Source organism: Chelon labrosus, assembly GCF_963514085.1.
Source record: "Chelon labrosus genome assembly, chromosome: 16".
In the NCBI taxonomy this organism is placed as follows: domain Eukaryota; kingdom Metazoa; phylum Chordata; class Actinopteri; order Mugiliformes; family Mugilidae; genus Chelon; species Chelon labrosus.
The window spans coordinates 10,569,311-10,589,017 of NC_140349.1; the positions used below are offsets into that span (position 1 = coordinate 10,569,311).

The following is a 19,707-nucleotide window of genomic DNA, read 5'->3' on the forward strand; positions in this document are numbered from 1 at the left end:
TTGGGGGAACTGACGCTTCGCTGTCTTCAGTGCATTGGTGTCAGTATCGTGAGAAAGACAGACCAAAAAAATGCATGGAATTCATGATGAGGTGGCAAAGTTTTCCACTTCTGCATACTGATAAGTGTTGTGGTATCTAATGTCACACGCAAGGTATGGGAATCTAAAATAAAAGCAAAAGGATGCCCACTGTCAGTGTCGCATACCTTGGTTAGAGCTTTAGCTATAGTGCATCTGAAAGGAAATCCCTCATCCAATCAGCACAAGGCATGCACGAGCCACTTCCTGGTGTTTACACCCTTAATTGGCGGGAAGGGGCTGTCCTTATTTGACTAGGGTAGAAAATGATGGAAAGGAAAGCCAGACAGCTGCAGTAAACAGAGGGATACCAACAGTTTCATCTCTGGTGAGTAAACATTTGCCATCTCTATGCTTTCTAATCTGTGACCTAAAGGATGTTTAAATGCTTTGTGAAAGCTGAATCAGATAGGAGGATGAAATTATAGGAACAAAAGGGGCGGATTCATGTTACTATTAATATGCATTATGATCTTTTTTTTTTTTCAATCTCTCCAGCCTCATAACTCACCTTGTGTGGTCCTTAACGTGGCAGAAGAAAAGCAACAGTAATGGCTGATGCGGGGCAGATCAAGACACCTCTAGACAAAGCGTTGAGCTGCGTGGAGATGGTCTCCTCCTTTGCCTCCACCATTTACCCAATTTTTGGTGTTGTCTCCTCCTTGGTCAAGGTGGCTCGCAAGGGCCTGGTGGATGATAAGGCCCACACTCTTGACAAGGACTTCCAGGTGATCCACAACAACTTAGAGAGCATCTCAGAAAATAACCATGAAATCCTGAAGACGATCCGCATCGACGAGGTTAATGAAACTTATGGCAAGTACGAGGAACGCATCAAGCATCAGTATGCTGCCTTTGCCACCATGGTGGCACAGGTGAAAAAAGATCCTGACAACGCGGAGCGCCACATGAAAACCTTTCAGGAGGTTTATGAGAGAGACCAGAGTGACGTGAGCCTGGATGTCTACTATCGTGGTGTGATGGGGACACAAACCCTGTTTGGAAAACCTCTGCTGATGGTGTACCTGGACAGCTGTGATTGTGACCGTAAAATCATGGAGCACCGCTGTTCACATATCGCTCACCTGTTCGAAATTGGCCTCATTGCCCTCATGGCCTACACAACTGTAACAGAGGATGACAAAGATGAGGTGCGGGAGAAGTGGGCCAAGAGGGCGGAGGAGATCCAGGAGAAAATGGAGGAGGTGCTCAGCCAGTGCAAAGACAAATAGTCTTGAACATGGAGATGCTGAGAGACCGGCAGAGAGATGACATCCTCCAGGTTTAGTGGCAACAAGCTGTGGACAAAAGAAAAAAATGTATCTTAAAATATAAAACTATGTATAAAACCAAAGCCAAGTTTTCATTTGTGCATTTGAGCTGCTCTTGATGTCTGACTTGCAGCCTTTTAGTTATTGTATTGACAGTGTATGTTATTTTCGAAGTGACCACTAAATGTTAAAGCTGCTTAGTGTCCCATGTCAATAAATGAATAAATGCTGAAGTTTTATACAATCTATTCAATAAATTGTATAAATTATTGATTGGTAAAGTTCTATATTTGTGAAACTCATTTCAGCTATACTTGAACGAAGACTTTGTATATAAAGATTTAATACTTTTTGCAGGTATCTGCTATAGGCTTCAGGTTTGAGCCACTCTTCACAGACATGAACTGACAGCAAGATTTCTACAGAAAGTTAAATAGAAAGTAAATGTAATTGACTAAAACATTCCTTTGGTGCATGCCAGTCTAGAACTGTAATCATCAGTTCCATTGAATCAATTAGTAGAGACCTGGAATCTAAACTATCTGCCTTTAAACAATGTGTGGACAATACTACCAAGTCATACATAAAGGTTACGTGGTAACACTTGAAAATAGGCTGATGAATAGGACAAAACACAACACAAACAATGAAGTGGAGTTCATAAAAATGTGGTGTCTGTTCCCCTTGTTGCTATACACTCTATATTGGACTAGGTAAAAACAGCTGTGAAGGGGACATTACTACGGCATCTCTATGGTGTATAATCATATCTCAAATTCAGTAAATGTTAAAATACAACATCTATGCTTTCGATCCAGGGGAAAAAGAAAAATAATAATAATAAATAGTTAGTAGACAATCCCATTAACCTGTAAACAAGGTATCTAAGCAGTGCTGTCACAAGACGTTCAAGGGTAAACAAGTCAAATGTTGGACAAGCAGTTGGAAGTTTTAATAAGACAAGTAATTTCTTAAATCCCCAAATAAAAAAATGACAATTTTCACTAAACACCACTTAAAAAGTCAAAAAACATAGTCATAAAAACATCTAAGCTCAAATTTGTTAAAATCCTCATAACATATATCCTCAATAAAGACTTGATCAATTCTGACACCACTAGTCTATTAAAAAAATAACAGTAGGCTATTTCTTCAAGCAAATGCTAAATCCTAAATATTTTCTTGTCAGGATGTGCTTGTTACATATGAACCAGAATTTCTTGGCAACTGGGACAAATTAGGAGAAATTGTAATGGGCATTTAATTTTATGAGAGAGACCAGAGTGACATGAGCCTGGATGTCTACTATCGTGGTGTGATGGGGACACAAACCCTGTTTGGAAAACCTCTGCTGATGGTGTACCTGGACAACTGTGATCGTGACCGTGAAATCATGGAGCATCGCTGTTCACATATCGCTCACTTGTTCCAAATGGGCCTCATTGCCCTCATGGCCTACACAGCTGTAACAGAGGATGATGAAGATGAGGTGCGGGAGAAGTGGGCCAAGAGGGCGGAGGAGATCCAGGAGAAAATGGAGGAGGTGCTCAGCCAGTGCAAAGACAAATAGTCTTGAACATGGAGATGCTGAGAGACCGGCAGAGAGATGACATCCTCCAGGTTTAGTGGCAACAAGCTGTGGACAAAAGAAAAAAATTTATCTTAAAATATAAAACTATGTATAAAACCAAAGCCAAGTTTTCATTTGTGCATTTGAGCTGCTCTTGATGTCTGACTTGCAGCCTTTTAGTTATTGTATTGACAGTGTATGTTATTTTCGAAGTGACCACTAAATGTTAAAGCTGCTTAGTGTCGCATGTCAATAAATGAATAAATGCTGAAGTTTTATACAATCTATTCAATAAATTGTATAAATTATTGATTGGTAAAGTTCTATATTTGTGAAACTCATTTCAGCTATACTTGAACGAAGACTTTGTATATAAAGATTTAATACTTTTTGCAGGTATCTGCTATAGGCTTCAGGTTTGAGCCACTCTTCACAGACATGAACTGACAGCAAGATTTCTACATAAAGTTAAATAGAAAGTAAATGTAATTGACTAAAACATTCCTTTGGTGCATGCCAGTCTAGAACTGTAATCCTCAGTTCCATTGAATCAATTAGTAGAGACCATGACCTGGAATCTAGACGATCTGCCTTTAAACAATGTGTGGACAATACTACCAAGTCATACATAAAGGTTACGTGGTAACACTTGAAAATAGGCTGATGAATAGGACAAAACACAACACAAACAATGAAGTGGAGTTCATAAAAATGTGGTGTTTGTTCCCCTTGTTGCTATACACTCTATATTGGACTAGGTAAAAACAGCTGTGAAGGGGACATTACTACGGCATCTCTATGGTGTATAATCATATCTCAAATTCAGTAAATGTTAAAATACAACATCTATGCTTTCGATCCAGGGGAAAAAGAAAAATAATAATAATAAATAGTTAGTAGACAATCCCATTAACCTGTAAACAAGGTATCTAAGCAGTGCTGTCACAAGACGTTCAAGGGTAAACAAGTCAAATGTTGGACTAGCAGTTGGAAGTTTTAATAAGACAAGTCACTTCTTAAATCCCCAAATAAAAAAATGACAATTTTTACTAAACACCACTTAAAAAGTCAAAAAACATAGTCATAAAAAACATTTAAGCTCAAATTTGTTAAAATCCTCATAACATATATCCTCAATAAAGACTTGATCAATTCTGACACCACTAGTCTATTAAAAAAAATAACAGTAGGCTATTTCTTCAAGCAAATGCTAAATCCTAAATATTTTCTTGTCAGGATGTGCTTGTTACATATGAACCAGAATTTCTTGGCAACTGGGACAAATGAGGAGAAATTGTAATGGGCATTTAATTTTATGAGAGAGACCAGAGTGACATGAGCCTGGATGTCTACCACCGTGGTGTGATGGGGACAAAAACCCTGTTTGGAAAACCTCTGCTGATGGTGTACCTGGACGACTGTGGTCGTGACCGTGAAATCATGGAGCACCGCTGTTCACATATCGCTCACCTGTTCCAAATGGGCCTCATTGCCCTCATGGCCTACACAGCTGTAACAGAGGATGATGAAGAAGAGGTGCGGAAATGTGCCAAGAGGGTGGAGGACATCCAGGAGAAAATGCAGTAGTCGCTCAGCCAGTGCAAAGACAAATCGTCTTGAACATGGAGACGCTGAGAGACCGGCAGAGAGATGACATCCACCAGGTTTAGTGGCAACAAGCGGTGGACAAAAGAAAAAAATGTATCTTAAAATATATAACTATGTATAAAACCAAAGCCAAGTTTTCATTTGTGCATTTGAGCTGCTCTTGATGTCTGAATTGCAGCCTTTTAGTTATTGTATTGACAGTTTATGTTATTTTCGAAGTGACCACTAAATGTTAAAGCTGCTTAGTGTCGCATGTCAATAAATGCTGAAGTTTTATACAATCTATTCAATAAATTGTATAAATTATTGGTTGGTAAAGTTCTATATTTGTGAAACTCATTTCAGATATACTAGAACGAAGACTTTGTATATAAAGATTTTATACTTTTTGCAGGTATCTGCTATAGGCTTCAGGTTTGATCTCCTCTTCACAGACATGAACTGACAGCAAGATTTCTACAGAAAGTTAAATAGAAAGTAAATGCAATTGAGCTGACTAAAACATTCCTTTGGTGCATGCCAATCTAGTACTGTAATCCTCAGTTCCACTGAATCAATTAGTAGAGACCATGCCCACACAGTCCACACAACATATATCCTCAGTAAAGACTTGATCAATTCTGACACCACTAGTCTATTAAAAGAATTACAGTGCGCTATTTTTTCAAGCAAATGCTAAATCCTAAATATTTTCCTATTATGATGTGCTTGTTATATATGGACCAGAATTTTTTTGAAATTGGGACAAATTAGGGGAAATTGTAATGGGCATTCATGGCATTTATGGACTAAAATCATGCTCCGCTGTCAATAATGAAAATAATTTTTAATATTTACCCTGAACCTTAAACACAATATATCAATGTGGAATATAATGCTTAGCATGACATGGCAAGACATTTTGGAAAGTATATTTATTTGCTAGCTTAGCAAACATTAGCTTACCATAAAGAACCCAGTGAAACAGCTAGCCTGGCTCTATCCAAATGTAATATGTGCTTACAAGCCCCCTCACAAACTCAGTAGTCCCCACAGTATATCTTATTTGTTTAATTCCTACAAAAGCCAAAGTGTTACGACTAAAATCTGCCGTTTCACAAGGGGTTGTGTACTTATTTATTTTATTTATTTATTTTTTGCCTTGAAGCAGTGGCTTCTCCCAAGTATCTGCTGTTGCCTAGCAACTGTGCTAAGCTAAGTTAACTAGCTGCTATAGCAGTTGCCTCACTTTCTAAAGATGTCAGCAACTGAAAAAATAAACAAACAAAAAAACACTAACTAATGTTTATGTTCATGTAATAATAATAATAATAATAATATATATATAAAAAAAAATCGTAAATAGTTGTTGAAGAATATTCAGTCGCACTAACTCCCCCCAACCACCAGAGTCCTCTGTTGTTCAGCCGGAGCCGCTGCAGTCAAACCGTAACGTGATTCCTCTGTTTGTCTCTGCCGCCCTGCCCTAAATTAAAGGCCTGCGACTACTTCAGCACAGTTATCGGCTCTGGAAGCTAACCCGGAGCAGCCTTCGGGCTTCACACTGCTAATTTAACACAGTAAGGACTACCGGAGAGCCGAGAAAAGTGGCGTTTGGTCCGTTCGGGGAGCAGTCGCGTCGCTTTCGGTGAGTTTCAGCTGCTCGACGAGCGGAAAAAGCGGTGATGATGAGTGTAGCATCCCGGCTAGTGCTGCTGATTCAGTTCAAAAAGTTGACCATGTTCGGTGTGGACCAGAAAATACAATAACAAGGGACCGATCCGGCAGCACAGCGAAAGGAGAAGAGTACAGTATATAAAACTGTTTGTGTAATTACTGTGTATAGAAACGAGAGTCTGGTTTCCGGGGCGTGACCCCCCCTTTGAACTCAACAAGTTGATTTCGGAACTCAGTTTATTAATTCTTTACTTCATAATTACACCAAACATTAATAACAGAAATTATTACTTAGTTTATGTACAGCCCGAGAGTTGATAAAATAACGAAGCTTGTATTGTAAAACACCCAGTAGCTTCTACTAGCATTATTATGTTGCGTTCACAAGCCATGGTAAAAGTTGTTCCAAGTCTCGACAATATCAATCATGTCTTAAAACCACAATAATCACAGGTTAGATTATCTACATAGCTGGTGTTATGTTCTTTGGGCATTTTACTTTATAAGTAGTATTAATACATTACAATTTTAATGTAATAAAGTCACAAGTTCCCTTAAATTTTACCTTCCTGGTTTGTAAAAATGGTTTTAAGTGATGCAAAATTACACAGTCACTAACGGCACTATTTCATTTCTGATGACTCTGATGATTATTCCCTCACTTATCTGGGATTTATTTTTTATTTGTTAAATGTTTCTATAGGCTACCATTTTAAATCTTCAAACCACATCAAATTACTAACACAAAAAGTAAAGAAAGGCAGCAAATCCTTGCACTTTGAAAGTTGAAACTAGATAATGTTTCCTTCACCTGCAATCTTCCATTTCAGGCATGCCTCTCCACAGCATTTGGCCCCAGTGTAGGATGTATTCTCGGGTCTGAGGAAAAGACGGCGCGATGGGCAACGAGGACAGCCTTGAAGATGTGTTTGTTGCTGTCATTCGTCCAAAGACTCAAGTCAGCCTGAGCTCAAAGGAATACAGAGCCAAGGGCTATGAGGTACGCGGAGGATTAAAAAAAATGTTATGTATAGAGAACCAAAGCGTAACATGCAAAAGCTGCATACATGTTAACAAATTCACAGTTAGTTTTGACTTGTTGTAGCTGTGTGCATCAACAATGAACGGAATTTACTGAATCCTGACTCATGTTTCCTCTGGCACCTGTGAAGATATTGTTGAAAGAAGTGCCTTTGGAAGGGAAGGAGAAGAAGAGAAAGAAAATCCTCCTGGCAACAAAGATCAAAGCAGGAGGAGACAAATCCAAATCCATATTGGATTATGTTGACGAAACGATCAGACCGATCTCTAATAACCAAGGCTTCATAGGTGAGACGTTTATTCTAGACAAGTTGCTGTGACTATGCGCGTCTTGGTCGGCTTACTGTATTTTACTCGTGTTTGGAACACACTGATCTAAATCACTTTTGGTTTGCAGGAAAGCGGGTGGTGCACATGAAGAAATTTAATCTTGAAGGAGACAATGAAGGGAAACAGGCCTCACTTTTTGTTGTGCCAGTCAGTGTTAAAGGTGAGCGAACAATATCTTTTACTAAACCATCTCCACAGATTGTATGAAACACTGTTTAAACTGTACAAACAGTAGAATAACGAGTCCTTCTGAACAGACAACAGCAAGCCCATCCACAACCCCGGGAGCCCTAGTTTTTACTGTTTCCATGATATCATGCGGGTGTGCAGTGAGACCAGCACTCACTTCTGCTCCATCACCTCCAAAATGCTCCTGGCCTTAGACAAGTGAGGATGCGTCTTTTATCACAGTCTTCATTCCTAACAAATCCCTCTAGGATGACATTTTAGAGGATTAACTTTGCCTCTTTGACCTCCACAGGTGGTTAGCAGAGCAGCATTCTGTACCTCATGCCATCCCAGCTCTGTTCAGACCAGCACCCGTAGAGCGGGTGAAGACCAACGTCAGCAATCCAGCCTACAGCAGCGAAGGCAAACTGAGCGATGAGGGTCTTCACATGGGCTACACTGCCCTGGAGATCAAGAGCAAGATGATGTCCCTGGAGAAAGCAGACATGTGCATCCTGAATCCCCTCTACGGATCAGATCTGCAGTACACCAACCGGGTGAGAAACCTCATTGTACACAAAGAAGTATTATTTATGTAGAAGTGGCTTTTTTGAAGAGACTTGACTGGATGATATATTCAATGTATTTGAAAACCAATATTTATAACTACATAAATTGAAAATAAATTCACCCTTTGTTTTTTTCTGCAGGTAGACAAAGTTATCATCAACCCATACTTTGGTCTTGAAGCACCAGATTACTCCAAGATTCAGATTCCTAAGAGGGAGAAATGGCAACACGGCCCCAACTGTGTGACAGAAGACAAGTGAGTGCTTATTCTTACATGAATCACACCATCATTACTCATGTCATGTTCTGTCAACTTCTGTTCGTGTGTGGGTCTAATTTCTCCTCGTATGGGACATCCTGTGTAGTCAGCAGGACAGTATAGATGCCTCGAGTTAAGCTCATTGCATTTGGCATGTGTTCACCCACTAAAATTGGCTTGAAGATACTCAACACAAACTTTTGTCTTCGTAGGGACCACCAGTGGGTGGATGACTTTCCTCTTCACCGCAGTGCCTGTGAAGGAGACACAGATTTGCTCTCCAAGCTTCTGGACAGTGGTTTCTCAGTGAAGCAGCTGGACAGCGATCACTGGGCTCCCATACACTATGCCTGCTGGTGAGAAAGTCTCCCAAAGTTTTATATTTTCTTCGATTTTGTTTTGTTTGTGGTGGGTCGCGGTTAAGTTTGACATTTATGTGGTTCCTTGTAGGCACGGTAAAGTCGAGGCGACCAAGTTGCTGCTCGAGAAAGGTAACTGTAATCCAAACCTGCTGAATGGTCAGCTCAGCTCCCCTCTGCACTTTGCAGCCAGAGGAGGCCACGCAGAGATAGTGCAGCTCCTGCTGCAGCACCCTGAGATCGACCGGGTACGAGATTTGACTTTGGAGATGCTGTAGTTTCTTTTGCTGCAATATAATAATTCAACAGATGTTAATCATTAAATTCTGGTATTGACTCCTCAAACAACAGCACATAGAGGACCAACAGAAGAGGTCACCGCTACAAGTGTGTGAGGAGAACAAACAGAATGAATGGGAGGAAACGGTGAAGCTTCTGCAGCAAGCCAACACCAAACCAGTGAGTCACACAGTTATTGTATTTGTTGTCAGGGTTGTTGTTAGTGGAAACCAAGTTGTGATGGAAATGACTTCAGTTAGAGAACAGACCAATATACGAACTAGTTTAAAATACATTTTAAAGCTTGCCAGGATTTCTATACATTGAGTATTATATACACACTGAAACCTATAAGTATACAGTTCTACATACATGCATTTGTTTTCTGATTTGTTGCTGTGTTAAATATAATAGGAATAAAATGTAATAGAAGTGCTTGATTTGAGTTTGTGACATCAGCTTTGGATCCTGATGAAGTTCATATTTCTGTGGCAGTTAAGTGTGTTGGTCACTAGATGGTGCTCTTTCCTCAATAACAGTCCCAGGTGCTTGGCACATTTTAACTTCAATGGACTAAGTCATGTTTCTTGTGTGTATGATATTTATTTGGGTTTATGTGTTCCACAGTATGAGAAGGTGCGAATCTACCGCATGGATGGATCATATCGCTCTGTGGAGCTAAAACATGGCAACAACACGACTGTGCAGCAGATCATGGAAGGCATGCGTCTTTCTCAGGAGACGCAGCAGTACTTTACCATCTGGATCTGCTCAGAAAACCTCCGTAAGTCTGCATTCTCAAGTCCAACTAAATGTCTGTGCAATTATTGTACTTGTATCTTTAATGTAGTGATTTTAACACAAAAAGATATACTGTATTTTGTGATCTTTAGCTATGTGTAGAGTTACCATTTTTTTTTTTTTTTTTACGTTATTGTTGCAAGACCATAGGAAGATTTGTGTGCATTTTGTGTGTCAGACCTGCAGCTGAAGCCGTACCACAAGCCCTTGCAGCACCTGCGGATATGGACAGAGATCGTGACGGACCTAACGGTGCTAGATCCTCAAAGGGAGACATCTCAGCTCTTCCTGCGCAGGGATGTCCGACTGCCTCTTGAAATTGAGAAAAAGGTAGCTGGCATTTTACGATAAGCTATTTGTTTACAACTTATAAGTGAGAAAAGTCAAAAACGGATGGCTTGACTGGATATGCTGACTGACTTTAAGGAACCTGTCCTCACTCTGGTCCTTACTTACTTTGTTCCAGGTAGAGGATCCACTTGCCATCCTTATCTTGTTCGATGAGGCCCGTCACTGCCTCCTGAAGGGCTTCTTTCCTGCTCCAGACAGCAAGCTGATCACATTGGCCAGCCTCCTCCTGCAAATCATCTACGGCAACTATGAGAGCAAGAAGCACAAACAGGGATTTCTCAAGTAAATAAAATTAAAATCTCTCTATACGTTCTGGTTCAGAAAACTGCATGAATAATAACATTTTTCATTTTCTTTAGTTAAATGAAAAACCCACTTATTTTCTGTTTTATTTTAGTGAGGAAAACCTGAAGTCAATTGTGCCAATATCCAAGGTGAAAAGCAAAGCATACCACTGGACCAATAGGATCCTACACGAATACAAAGTACGCTCATGTTTTGTTTTTAAACCTTAAAATGAAACCCCATTGCTTCCTGAAGTGACTCAGTGTCTTTATGTCCCTTCCTCCCCAACAGGCCCTGAGCACCAGTGAGGGGGTCAGCAAAGAAATGCACCACCTGCAGCGACTCTTCTTGCAGAATTGCTGGGACATCCCGACTTATGGAGCAGCTTTTTTTACAGGCCAGGTCTACACCAAGGCCAGTGCCAGCAACCACAAAGTCATCCGTGTGTACGTCGGGGTCAACACGAAGGGGCTGCACCTCATGAACATGGAGACCAAGGTTTATTTATTTTCTTTTAAACTTATACTGCATTGGAGATGTTTTTTTTTTTTTTCTGCACTATTACTGGTAAACATATGAAGGCATTTCTAGTCCTGTTTTTAATCAAACATGTTGCGTCTCTTTCATCTATGCTTGGTATGTTCGTTTATTTAATGTTTTGTCGCGCAGGTTCTTCTCATCAGTTTAGAGTATGGCACATTCATGTGGCAGCTCGGGCACGCTGACCAATACTTCCAGATACACAGTGGCGACAACAAAATGAACTTAATCGTGCACACAAAACAGGTAACTGGTACAGGATGTCACTTTCAGATTTTCACGTTTTCAGACTTTTAGTAGTCACATCTTAACTAGAATAATCAAATCTAACATGTTTTATTTTACATTTCCTTACAGGCTGGCCTTATTGTGAAGCTTTTAATGAAACTGAGTGGACAGATGACTCCAAATGATAAAGTTGCAACAGACAAATATGCCTACGGCTGAAAACTTTTGAAGAGACCCCCGCTGCCAAAGATGCCAGTGCAGGTTCTTCATACCGACCATCATCTACCTGTCTGCAATAACTCTGGACGGAGAGTTGGGCTCTCCACAAACGCCTCATTTTTATACAAGCTCAGAGATGTCTTTCACAACTTTTGAACTGTGTATTTTGAGGAGTCATATATTTTGATTGCATGTAAATACGTTTATTATTTAATGTTTGTTTGATAAAGTGACTGATGTATGAAGAAGGATGTGTTTCTCTTCATTGATGGCAGCAGATGGCAGATTATGACATTACCTGTTCAGGTAAATAGAAGTATACTGAGGGCTATAAAATAATAAGCTGGAAAAAACATGGGGGGAATAGTTGCTGTGTATTGTGTGGACACTAAAAAGAAATTACTTATTAACATACTTTTAGTCATTTGTTAGTTCGTCTTCTGTAACAGCTTGTTCCTGTGAAGGGTCGCGGAACCTACTTTTATACTTTTGCAAAATAAGGTTGCATAGAGCATTTAGCAAACTGGTTAATATTAAAATTTAAAAATCAACTAAGATATAAGAGACATTTTATAGTGCTGACCTTGTAGCAATGGCATACAAGAATAATATTGTAGATTATGTAAAGTACATAATATAGAACAGATTTAATGTTACGAGGTACATAAACCTTTAAATCAAATACACCAAATTAAAAACCCAATAAGAAGCAAGAAAACACATTAAATAAAATATTATAAAAATAATACAATACTATTCAGTCCTTACAAAATCAAACTTTTTATGATTTTGCTGAAACACGTTTGTTTTTTAAACGTATTATTTTGGAAATAGTTCAAAATATCTCAACAGCTAATTTATGGTAGACGGAGCATGTAATTGATTAGCAACAATTGATTAGCAACAATATTTATTGTAATAAACTTTAATTGTCTTTGTACTTCGAAATATTTAGTTACCTCTTTGGTACAGCGGAAATAAATTTAATATGTAACTACGTGTATAAACGAGTTCTGAGGGACAGTAATACTTAAAATTCAAAACTGGTTTGATATTTAAGTTAAAAATCAATAAACTCGGACAGTCGGCCATGTTGGATCTGCCGCTGGGATGACATCATATAGCAAGACATGGGTTCAGGTAGAGGCAGCCAATCACAGCGGCAGTTATTTGACTGACACGAAAGCGCCGGCCAATCACAAGCGAGCGTCGGTCAGGCGGGGGCAGGACCGTTATTGACAGGTAGAGATGTTGGGGACTGGGAGATATGACCGTTCCCCCGTCGCGGTGAGCGCCAGACAGACTGGGCAGTGTTAAGCTGAAAAGTAACAGCTTTTAGCGGGTGAGTTACTCGTTTATTTTTTTAAAAATGTCTATGCACTTTTATCAAATGAGCACTAAGCTGCTGGAGGACACTGTCGGGAAAATAAACGACAACCCGACCTCCGCGGTGCTGGCAGCCTCCGTCATAACTCTCACACTGGGATATCTTTCCAAACTGCTGCTCAGACAGTCTAAAGACAGCGATCTGGTAAGTTGAGATCAAATATTAAACGTCAGATTTAAGCATTATAACTATTTAACGTCGTATATCTTGCTCCTTCTTTGCAACAGAAATACCCACCTTATATTCCCTCCAGCATCCCTTTCCTGGGACATGCAGTTGCATTTGGGAAAAGCCCCATTGAATTTCTTGAAAATGCTTATGAAAAAGTAAGTAAATGGCCAAATATTACTAGATATTGGTTCTCAAGTGTACATATTTGCTGTCTTTCTCGACTTTCTTTCAAATTAAACTTAATATTTGCATGTTTTTAACTTTGATTGAGAGAAATGTGTGGAAAAAGTTTCCTGTCACACAATGTGCATGCAGAGATCTTGACATAAATATAATCTCAGTGGTTTCGATCCTTTAAAACAAAGCAGTGCCAGTATGAATTTTAACCAGGTCAATCTAAAAGTGTTAATTTTCAAAAGCAAACTTAAAGGATTCGCCATCATCCAGGGTAGCTTCTTCAGTCCTGAATCTGAACATCTCTTTTGTTTAAGTATTAGAGGTCTAAAGGTAAAAATTTAGCACTGTTTGAACTCCTGCATCTCTGCTGCTCTCCTACAGTACGGCCCCGTGTTCAGCTTCACCATGGTGGGGAAAACCTTCACCTACCTGCTGGGAAGCGACGCGGCCGCGTTGATGTTCAACAGCAAGAACGAGGAGCTGAACGCCGAGGACGTCTACTCCAAACTGACCACGCCAGTGTTTGGCAAAGGAGTCGCCTACGATGTTCCGAACCCTGTGAGTCTTATCAGGCCAATGAATGCGCACAGAGGGAATCAGAGGGAAACTGAAGGGTGCTGAAGTTGGCTTAAATCCTTTCTTTGGTTGCAGCTCTTTCTGGAACAAAAGAAGATGTTGAAGACCGGACTGAACATTGCCCGCTTTAAGGAGCATGTGAAGATCATCGAGGCAGAGACCATCGAGTATTTTCAGAGATGGGGAGACAGCGGAGAGAGAAGTACGACCTTTCACAAAATATAACATAAATATAAGAAGTGACACCTCTTCCAGTTTGATAAACTAGTAGTAACACTAGGAAAACTTTGTCTTCCTTCATTATCTGAATGCATTACTCGTGAAAAATATGCTTCATCAATAAAAAGTCATGCTGTCTGCAAAGTATGACAGGTGACAGGTGTATGAGGATGTGTGTGGTTTGTCAGTTTATTTACTAAATGAGCTTTTCCTCGTGTCAGACCTCTTTGACGCTCTGTCTGAGCTGATCATCCTGACCGCCAGCAGCTGCCTCCACGGGAAGGAGATCCGCAGCATGCTGGACGAGCGAGTGGCCCAGCTCTACGCCGACCTGGACGGAGGATTCAGCCACGCCGCTTGGCTCCTGCCCGGGTGGCTGCCGCTGCCCAGCTTCAGGTACGTCTGCAGGAGGAGTTGGGGGTGCGCACATCTGCACGCCGCCGATGCAGAAAAATCACTAACTGAAAAAATATGAAATGTTTTATGTTCAGGAAGAGGGACAAAGCTCACCGCGAGATCAAGAACATCTTCTACAAGGTGATTGCGAAACGCAGGCAGTCTGGAGAGAAAGCTGACGACATCCTGCAGACCCTCATCGATGCCACCTACAAGTAAGATGACATCACTTGAGTCTCCATTAAAATGTGCCAAGAGGTCCAGCAGCAAGGAAGTGTTGGTTTAGCCATGAACTTTTAACCATCACCTCCTTTGTCAAACATATTGACCGGATAGATAGCGATGTCTCTTTTAACCTTCTAAACCGTGAAACTCTCTATCTTTAGAGACGGACGGCCACTGACCGACGACGAAATCGCCGGGATGCTGATTGGTCTCCTCCTGGCGGGTCAGCACACCTCCTCCACCACCAGCGCCTGGTTGGGTTTCTTCCTGGCCAGAGACAAAGCTCTGCAGGCGCGCTGCCTCGCCGAACAGAAGGCTGTGTGCGGGGAAGATCTACCTCCTCTCGACTTTGATCAGGTCAGAAATAACAAGGTTTACACACTGCACAAAAATGAATGGTCAGAAATAGAGAAATCACAAGACACTCCCTCAACTGTCCTGTCGTCATCCTCAGCTGAAGGATCTCAGTTTGTTGGAGCGCTGTTTAAAGGAAACCCTTCGCCTCCGCCCGCCCATCATGACCATGATGAGAATGGCTCGCTCTCCTCAGGTAGAGACTCGTTTGCTCCAGTCCTACTCCTGAAGTTGCTCAACCTTTATTATTCAAAGATTCACACATTTCTCTTTTGCTTTCTCAGACTGCGGCAGGATACACCATCCCCGAGGGCCACCAGGTCTGCGTCTCCCCGACTGTCAACCACCGTCTGCGCGACACCTGGGTGGAGAGGATGAAGTTCAGCCCCGACCGCTACCTCAACGATAACCCTGCTGCAGGGGAGAAGTTCGCTTATGTGCCGTTTGGAGCCGGTAAGAAATACTTTATCACCCCTTAACCGACCAGTCATCATCATCACTCGAACCGCATTCAATCAAATCAGTCGTTTTTTTCCGTCTTCAGGCCGCCATCGCTGCATCGGGGAAAACTTTGCCTACGTCCAGATCAAAACGATCTGGTCCACGATGCTGCGCATGTACGAGTTCGACCTGGTGGACGGATACTTCCCCACTATCAACTACACCACGATGATTCACACGCCTCACAACCCCGTCATCAGATACAAGAGGAGGAAGCAGTGAGAGACTTGAGGCGGACGGCGGAGGCGTGAGAAAGACGCGAGGAAACATCTGTAACTTAGCTCTAACTTGAACGGACTTGAATTAAGGAAAATTTTGATGACTGCACTTTGCTCTTAATGTCCAGCCTGTGCTTTTACGCTGCCTTTGTTGAGTCTGGAGTCCAGCTTTTATTCTGAAACTCAGCATAATACATCATCTTTAGACAGCTTTCATGTTCGAGTTACTCAAGAAATGATCGATGCCTTAGGGACCACCCCAGAAAACTTTATTTTTTCCAGAGCCTGAAAACTTTTTCTTGACCTTTGAGACTCAAGTCGGCAAAACCATCTCAGCACCAGGTCCATTTGCAGCCTCGTGAAATCTGAGGTTTTTGATTGAGTCACGTGATCTTCCTCTGCAGATTTTAATGTTTGAATGAAAAATCCTTGAAGTGCTCAGAAAACATGTTAACTAGACATCCCATCTGCTGAGGAAGATCATGTGATCGCATCAAGAGCTCTGAAAATGTTGTTTAACATTTTCAGATAGTTTTGATTGTTTCATGCAAAGGGACATGACATGACTGAAACTGCATTAAAAACAAATAAAATGAACAACGTTGGTAATAACTGACTTAAATCAGCTGTATGATTGTTAGAGGAATAATTATGGGATCCTCTGTCCCACCTGTAATCAGCCTGATCCCCCTGAGAGTTGGGATCGGTGTTGATCTCTCCTGTGTTTTTTCAGTTGATGATCCGATCCAGGACCAAAGTTTTTTTTTTTGTTGTTATCTTTTTCTACAGTAGCCTTAAATTAAAGGCTTCACATACTCTGACGGCCATTAAGTCATGTTGGATGATTAGACCTTCACTCAAGAGGTCGAATATAATAAGTCAGAGGTCCTTTAAATATTTCTGTTCTGTGTAATTTTATACTTCTGTGTCACTAAATTTCAGAAGTAAATATTGTACTTTTTGTTTCACTGCATTTACTTAACGGTTTTAGCTACCACTCGCTTCTGAAATCATGATTTTAGCATTATAAGTTTTACATAAAAACTTGGGACAGACTCTTAAAATATTTAATCAGCGGTTTGCAACTATTTTCATCTGTAACAAGTAAAGAAACCTGTCTGTAGATGGGGCTAACGTACCAATAAACCAGCAGCACCAATAAAATCTCCTCACAGAGTTCATTCAAATAACCGGAAGCATTGTCGTTTTTCTACTTTTGTTTCCTAATCATCATCTTGCGGCCCTCAGATTTATCAGGTGACCATTTCTGGGGGACGGACCCCTACATTTGGAACCACAAAAAGTAAGATACTCTACAGCCATTGAAGTCACAGTATTAACAATATACACTGACCACCGCTCAAAGCCTTCTCCAGCACATCCCAAAGATTCTCAGTGGGGTTAAGGTCTGGACTCTGTGGTGGCCAATCCATGTGTGAAAGTGATGTCTCATGCTCCCTGAACCACTCTTTCACAATCTGAGCCCCATGAAGTCTGGCCCGTGCTCTTCACATTGTATGTGAGGAAATGCTCTTACCTTCACTATTAAACATAGCCCCGAGTTCTGATGTTGTTTTTCTTCCATTTGTTTTCACCAAACGTTTAAGTGATCGCCAATCACGATCAATCAGGATTTTTTTTCCGACCACATTTCGTCCTCAAAGACGATGGTCCCCCACTACTGTCCTTCCAGTTTTTAATAATGTATTGAACAGTTCTTAAACCAGTTTTAGTAGTTTCTTTAATCTCCTTAGATGTTTTCTCTGCTTGACGCATGCCAATGATTTGTCCCTTCTCAAACAGACTTAACATCTTTTCCACAACCACAGGATGTGTCTTTAGACATGGTTGTTTAAGAAATGAGAAGCTACTCATTGCATCAGTTGGGGTTAAATAACTTGTTGCCAGCTGAAAGATAATCACCCATGTAGTAATTATCCAATAGGAGGCTCGTACCTGTTTGCTTAGTTAAATCCAGGTGGTGACTTTTTTTTTATGGCCAGGCCAGGTGTAATAAAGTCACACACATAGTACTTTGACGTTACCTTTAGTACATTTAAATGATAATACAAATATGTATTTTTACTTTCAAGTATTGGACCTGAGATGTTTTACTTCTTATCTTAAAAATTGTTGATGTTTTAAAGGATATAATGCAACCAAAGAAAAATGCAAACCACTTTGAAATATTGTAGTCCTCTTTATTTCAGTTTTTGACAAAATACCCAGAAAATTCAAAGCTCCTACGCTTTACAAAAATACGTTCTCTACAAATGTCCTCTGTAGTCTGTCCGGCCTAAACAAAACACAGTGTAGTGTAGGATATCCAGTAGCAGCCTCCTCAACAGTGAACCCAAACATTCTCTACATTAACGCTCCACCCATACAACACAAACATATAAATTAATCACAAAGTCTTAAATTAGCATTAGACAAATATACATGATTGTAGTTTCATTCACAACAAAGAGGCAGATTTAAATTACAAACGTAGCTGTTTTTCAAGTGCTGGCGACAAAAAAGCCTGAATACAACATGTCGTACACTAATAAAAAAACGTGTTTTGGTCCACATGGAAAGATACGGTCCACGCCAGAATGATAGAAAACAGCAGAGCGCTCAGCACGAGAAAAGGCAACTGAGTTTCTTCAAGCCAAATGTAACTCGTCAGCGTCTATCTTCTCAAGCCAAAGTGCAATTGAGCGTATGAAGAAGCACCTGGGGGGGGGGGGGGAGGACAGAAAACAGTTCAGTAAATCTGACAAATGCAATAAATTAAAGGATTACACTAGAAACAGCTGATCAGAAACTTCACACACAGTGTCTCTGTCTCCCGGGGTAACCGAGCTGAGAGACCTCGCTGTAACCTGGTGACTGTGGAGCTGTTTTACCTGATGTCACGCTGCCCAGCCTCCTCTGCAGGGCCTCCAGTCTGGAGATGTAGTCGGTGAGCGCTCGGTCGGGGTCATAGCTCTGCAGGTGGGAACAGGTGAGAGCGCTGTGGTCTCCGGCCAAGTGAAACCTGCACATTAAACACACCGGTTTAAAATGACTCCATGTAAAGGATTTACTTCGGGCATTCACGCCAATATATGGAAGTTTAGAGGAGTGAGTGAAAAGGAAATCATTGTTAGAGGGATGTTTCCTTGACTGAACCTAATCTAAAGGCGTACCTGTGTTGCGTGGAGGAGACGGCCGACCGGGGGGATTCACGTCCACTTCTCCCCCTGCTGCTGGAGACTCCTCCTCCTCCTCCTCCACTTCCTCTGTCTCTGTACATCTCCACACCGCCTGGGTGAAGATACGGCGAGTCTCTCATCTCCGCACCTGAAAGAAAAAAAGATACGGTGAGCGCCATTTCTCAGCGCCAACATGAAGAAGTCGTAAAACCTTACGCCTCGGTTACCTAATGTTTGACCTGCTCCATTCTTGTTGACGCTGCAGGAGGCTGTGGAGCTCATCCCCGTCGCCTTGTTCCATCGCTTCACCAGGAAACGCATTCTAGATGAACAAATGTAATTCTTTTTAGGAAAAAATAACAATAAAAGCCGCAATCTTTGCTGTTCGTCATGAAACTGCTTCAGCTGCCAACCTGGAGAGGGCGATAGAGACTCGGACGGCAGAGCGGAAGCGCGTCAGCCCCCGGCGGCGCTGGCTGAAGGAGTCCAGGCTGGAAAGCGACGGTCGACTGCCCATCCTGGACAAGAGCGACAGAGTGGCTTCCTCACACTCCTGGAAACCGCCCAGCAGTAACAGCAGATACTTCTTCTGGTAGATCAGTGCTTTGCGAAAGCTTTCTGACCTCAGATATTTCCCATACATCCTCTGGAAGAGACAACGGAAAGGAAAGGAAAGGAAAAGAGAAGATGA

At 41.3% G+C, this 19,707-nt stretch overlaps 4 protein-coding genes across 6 annotated transcripts in view; 3 read left to right on the forward strand and 1 right to left on the reverse strand.

Annotated features, from left to right (window-relative positions):
• Positions 1-365: 365 nt before the first annotated feature.
• LOC311501270 (protein rapunzel-like) lies at positions 366-1,552 on the forward strand. The gene is made up of 2 exons (XM_084562989.1): positions 366-406; positions 577-1,552. Exon 2 carries the CDS (start codon positions 630-632, stop codon positions 1,308-1,310), a length of 681 nt encoding a protein of 226 aa, XP_084419115.1. The 5' UTR covers positions 366-406; positions 577-629; the 3' UTR covers positions 1,311-1,552.
• A 4,354-nt stretch (positions 1,553-5,906) lies between these two features.
• On the forward strand, positions 5,907-12,211 carry krit1 (KRIT1 ankyrin repeat containing). The gene is made up of 17 exons (XM_084562535.1): positions 5,907-6,154; positions 7,014-7,183; positions 7,356-7,512; positions 7,622-7,714; positions 7,812-7,941; positions 8,036-8,279; positions 8,433-8,548; positions 8,764-8,907; positions 9,002-9,158; positions 9,262-9,369; positions 9,817-9,973; positions 10,169-10,320; positions 10,457-10,623; positions 10,739-10,826; positions 10,918-11,124; positions 11,296-11,412; positions 11,524-12,211. Exons 2-17 carry the CDS (start codon positions 7,082-7,084, stop codon positions 11,611-11,613), a joined length of 2,229 nt encoding a protein of 742 aa, XP_084418661.1. The 5' UTR covers positions 5,907-6,154; positions 7,014-7,081; the 3' UTR covers positions 11,614-12,211.
• Positions 12,212-12,609: 398 nt separating this feature from the next.
• cyp51 (cytochrome P450, family 51) lies at positions 12,610-17,000 on the forward strand. Its single transcript, XM_084562707.1, has 10 exons — positions 12,610-13,144; positions 13,228-13,326; positions 13,730-13,906; positions 14,000-14,126; positions 14,365-14,539; positions 14,635-14,754; positions 14,926-15,121; positions 15,219-15,314; positions 15,403-15,571; positions 15,663-17,000. The coding sequence occupies exons 1-10, from the start codon at positions 12,983-12,985 to the stop codon at positions 15,839-15,841; spliced, it is 1,500 nt and encodes a 499-aa protein (XP_084418833.1). The 5' UTR covers positions 12,610-12,982; the 3' UTR covers positions 15,842-17,000.
• A 1,017-nt stretch (positions 17,001-18,017) lies between these two features.
• Positions 18,018-19,707, reverse strand: part of akap9 (A kinase (PRKA) anchor protein 9) — a 58,726-nt gene continuing 57,036 nt past the window's right edge. For all 3 annotated transcript variants that reach the window (XM_084563749.1, XM_084563748.1, XM_084563750.1), the window contains 5 exons: positions 19,430-19,662; positions 19,244-19,338; positions 19,011-19,164; positions 18,729-18,859; positions 18,018-18,555 (listed from right to left, as the gene is read on the reverse strand). In XM_084563749.1, coding sequence (XP_084419875.1) covers positions 18,512-18,555; positions 18,729-18,859; positions 19,011-19,164; positions 19,244-19,338; positions 19,430-19,662 — 657 coding nt within the window. In that variant the 3' untranslated portion in view covers positions 18,018-18,511. The remainder of the gene's footprint in view (positions 18,556-18,728; positions 18,860-19,010; positions 19,165-19,243; positions 19,339-19,429; positions 19,663-19,707) is intronic.

Coding starts and splice junctions, on each gene's coding strand:
- krit1 (XM_084562535.1), top strand. CDS start 7,082: ATGGGCAACGAGGACAGCCTTGAAGATGTGTTTGTTGCTGTCATTCGT. Junction 10,624..10,738: donor CACAAACAGGGATTTCTCAA/GTAAATAAAATT, acceptor GTTTTATTTTAG/TGAGGAAAACCTGAAGTCAA. Junction 11,125..11,295: donor TCATGAACATGGAGACCAAG/GTTTATTTATTT, acceptor TTTGTCGCGCAG/GTTCTTCTCATCAGTTTAGA.
- LOC311501270 (XM_084562989.1), top strand. CDS start 630: ATGGCTGATGCGGGGCAGATCAAGACACCTCTAGACAAAGCGTTGAGC.
- cyp51 (XM_084562707.1), top strand. CDS start 12,983: ATGTCTATGCACTTTTATCAAATGAGCACTAAGCTGCTGGAGGACACT. Junction 14,540..14,634: donor CTGCCGCTGCCCAGCTTCAG/GTACGTCTGCAG, acceptor TTTTATGTTCAG/GAAGAGGGACAAAGCTCACC. Junction 15,315..15,402: donor GAATGGCTCGCTCTCCTCAG/GTAGAGACTCGT, acceptor TTGCTTTCTCAG/ACTGCGGCAGGATACACCAT.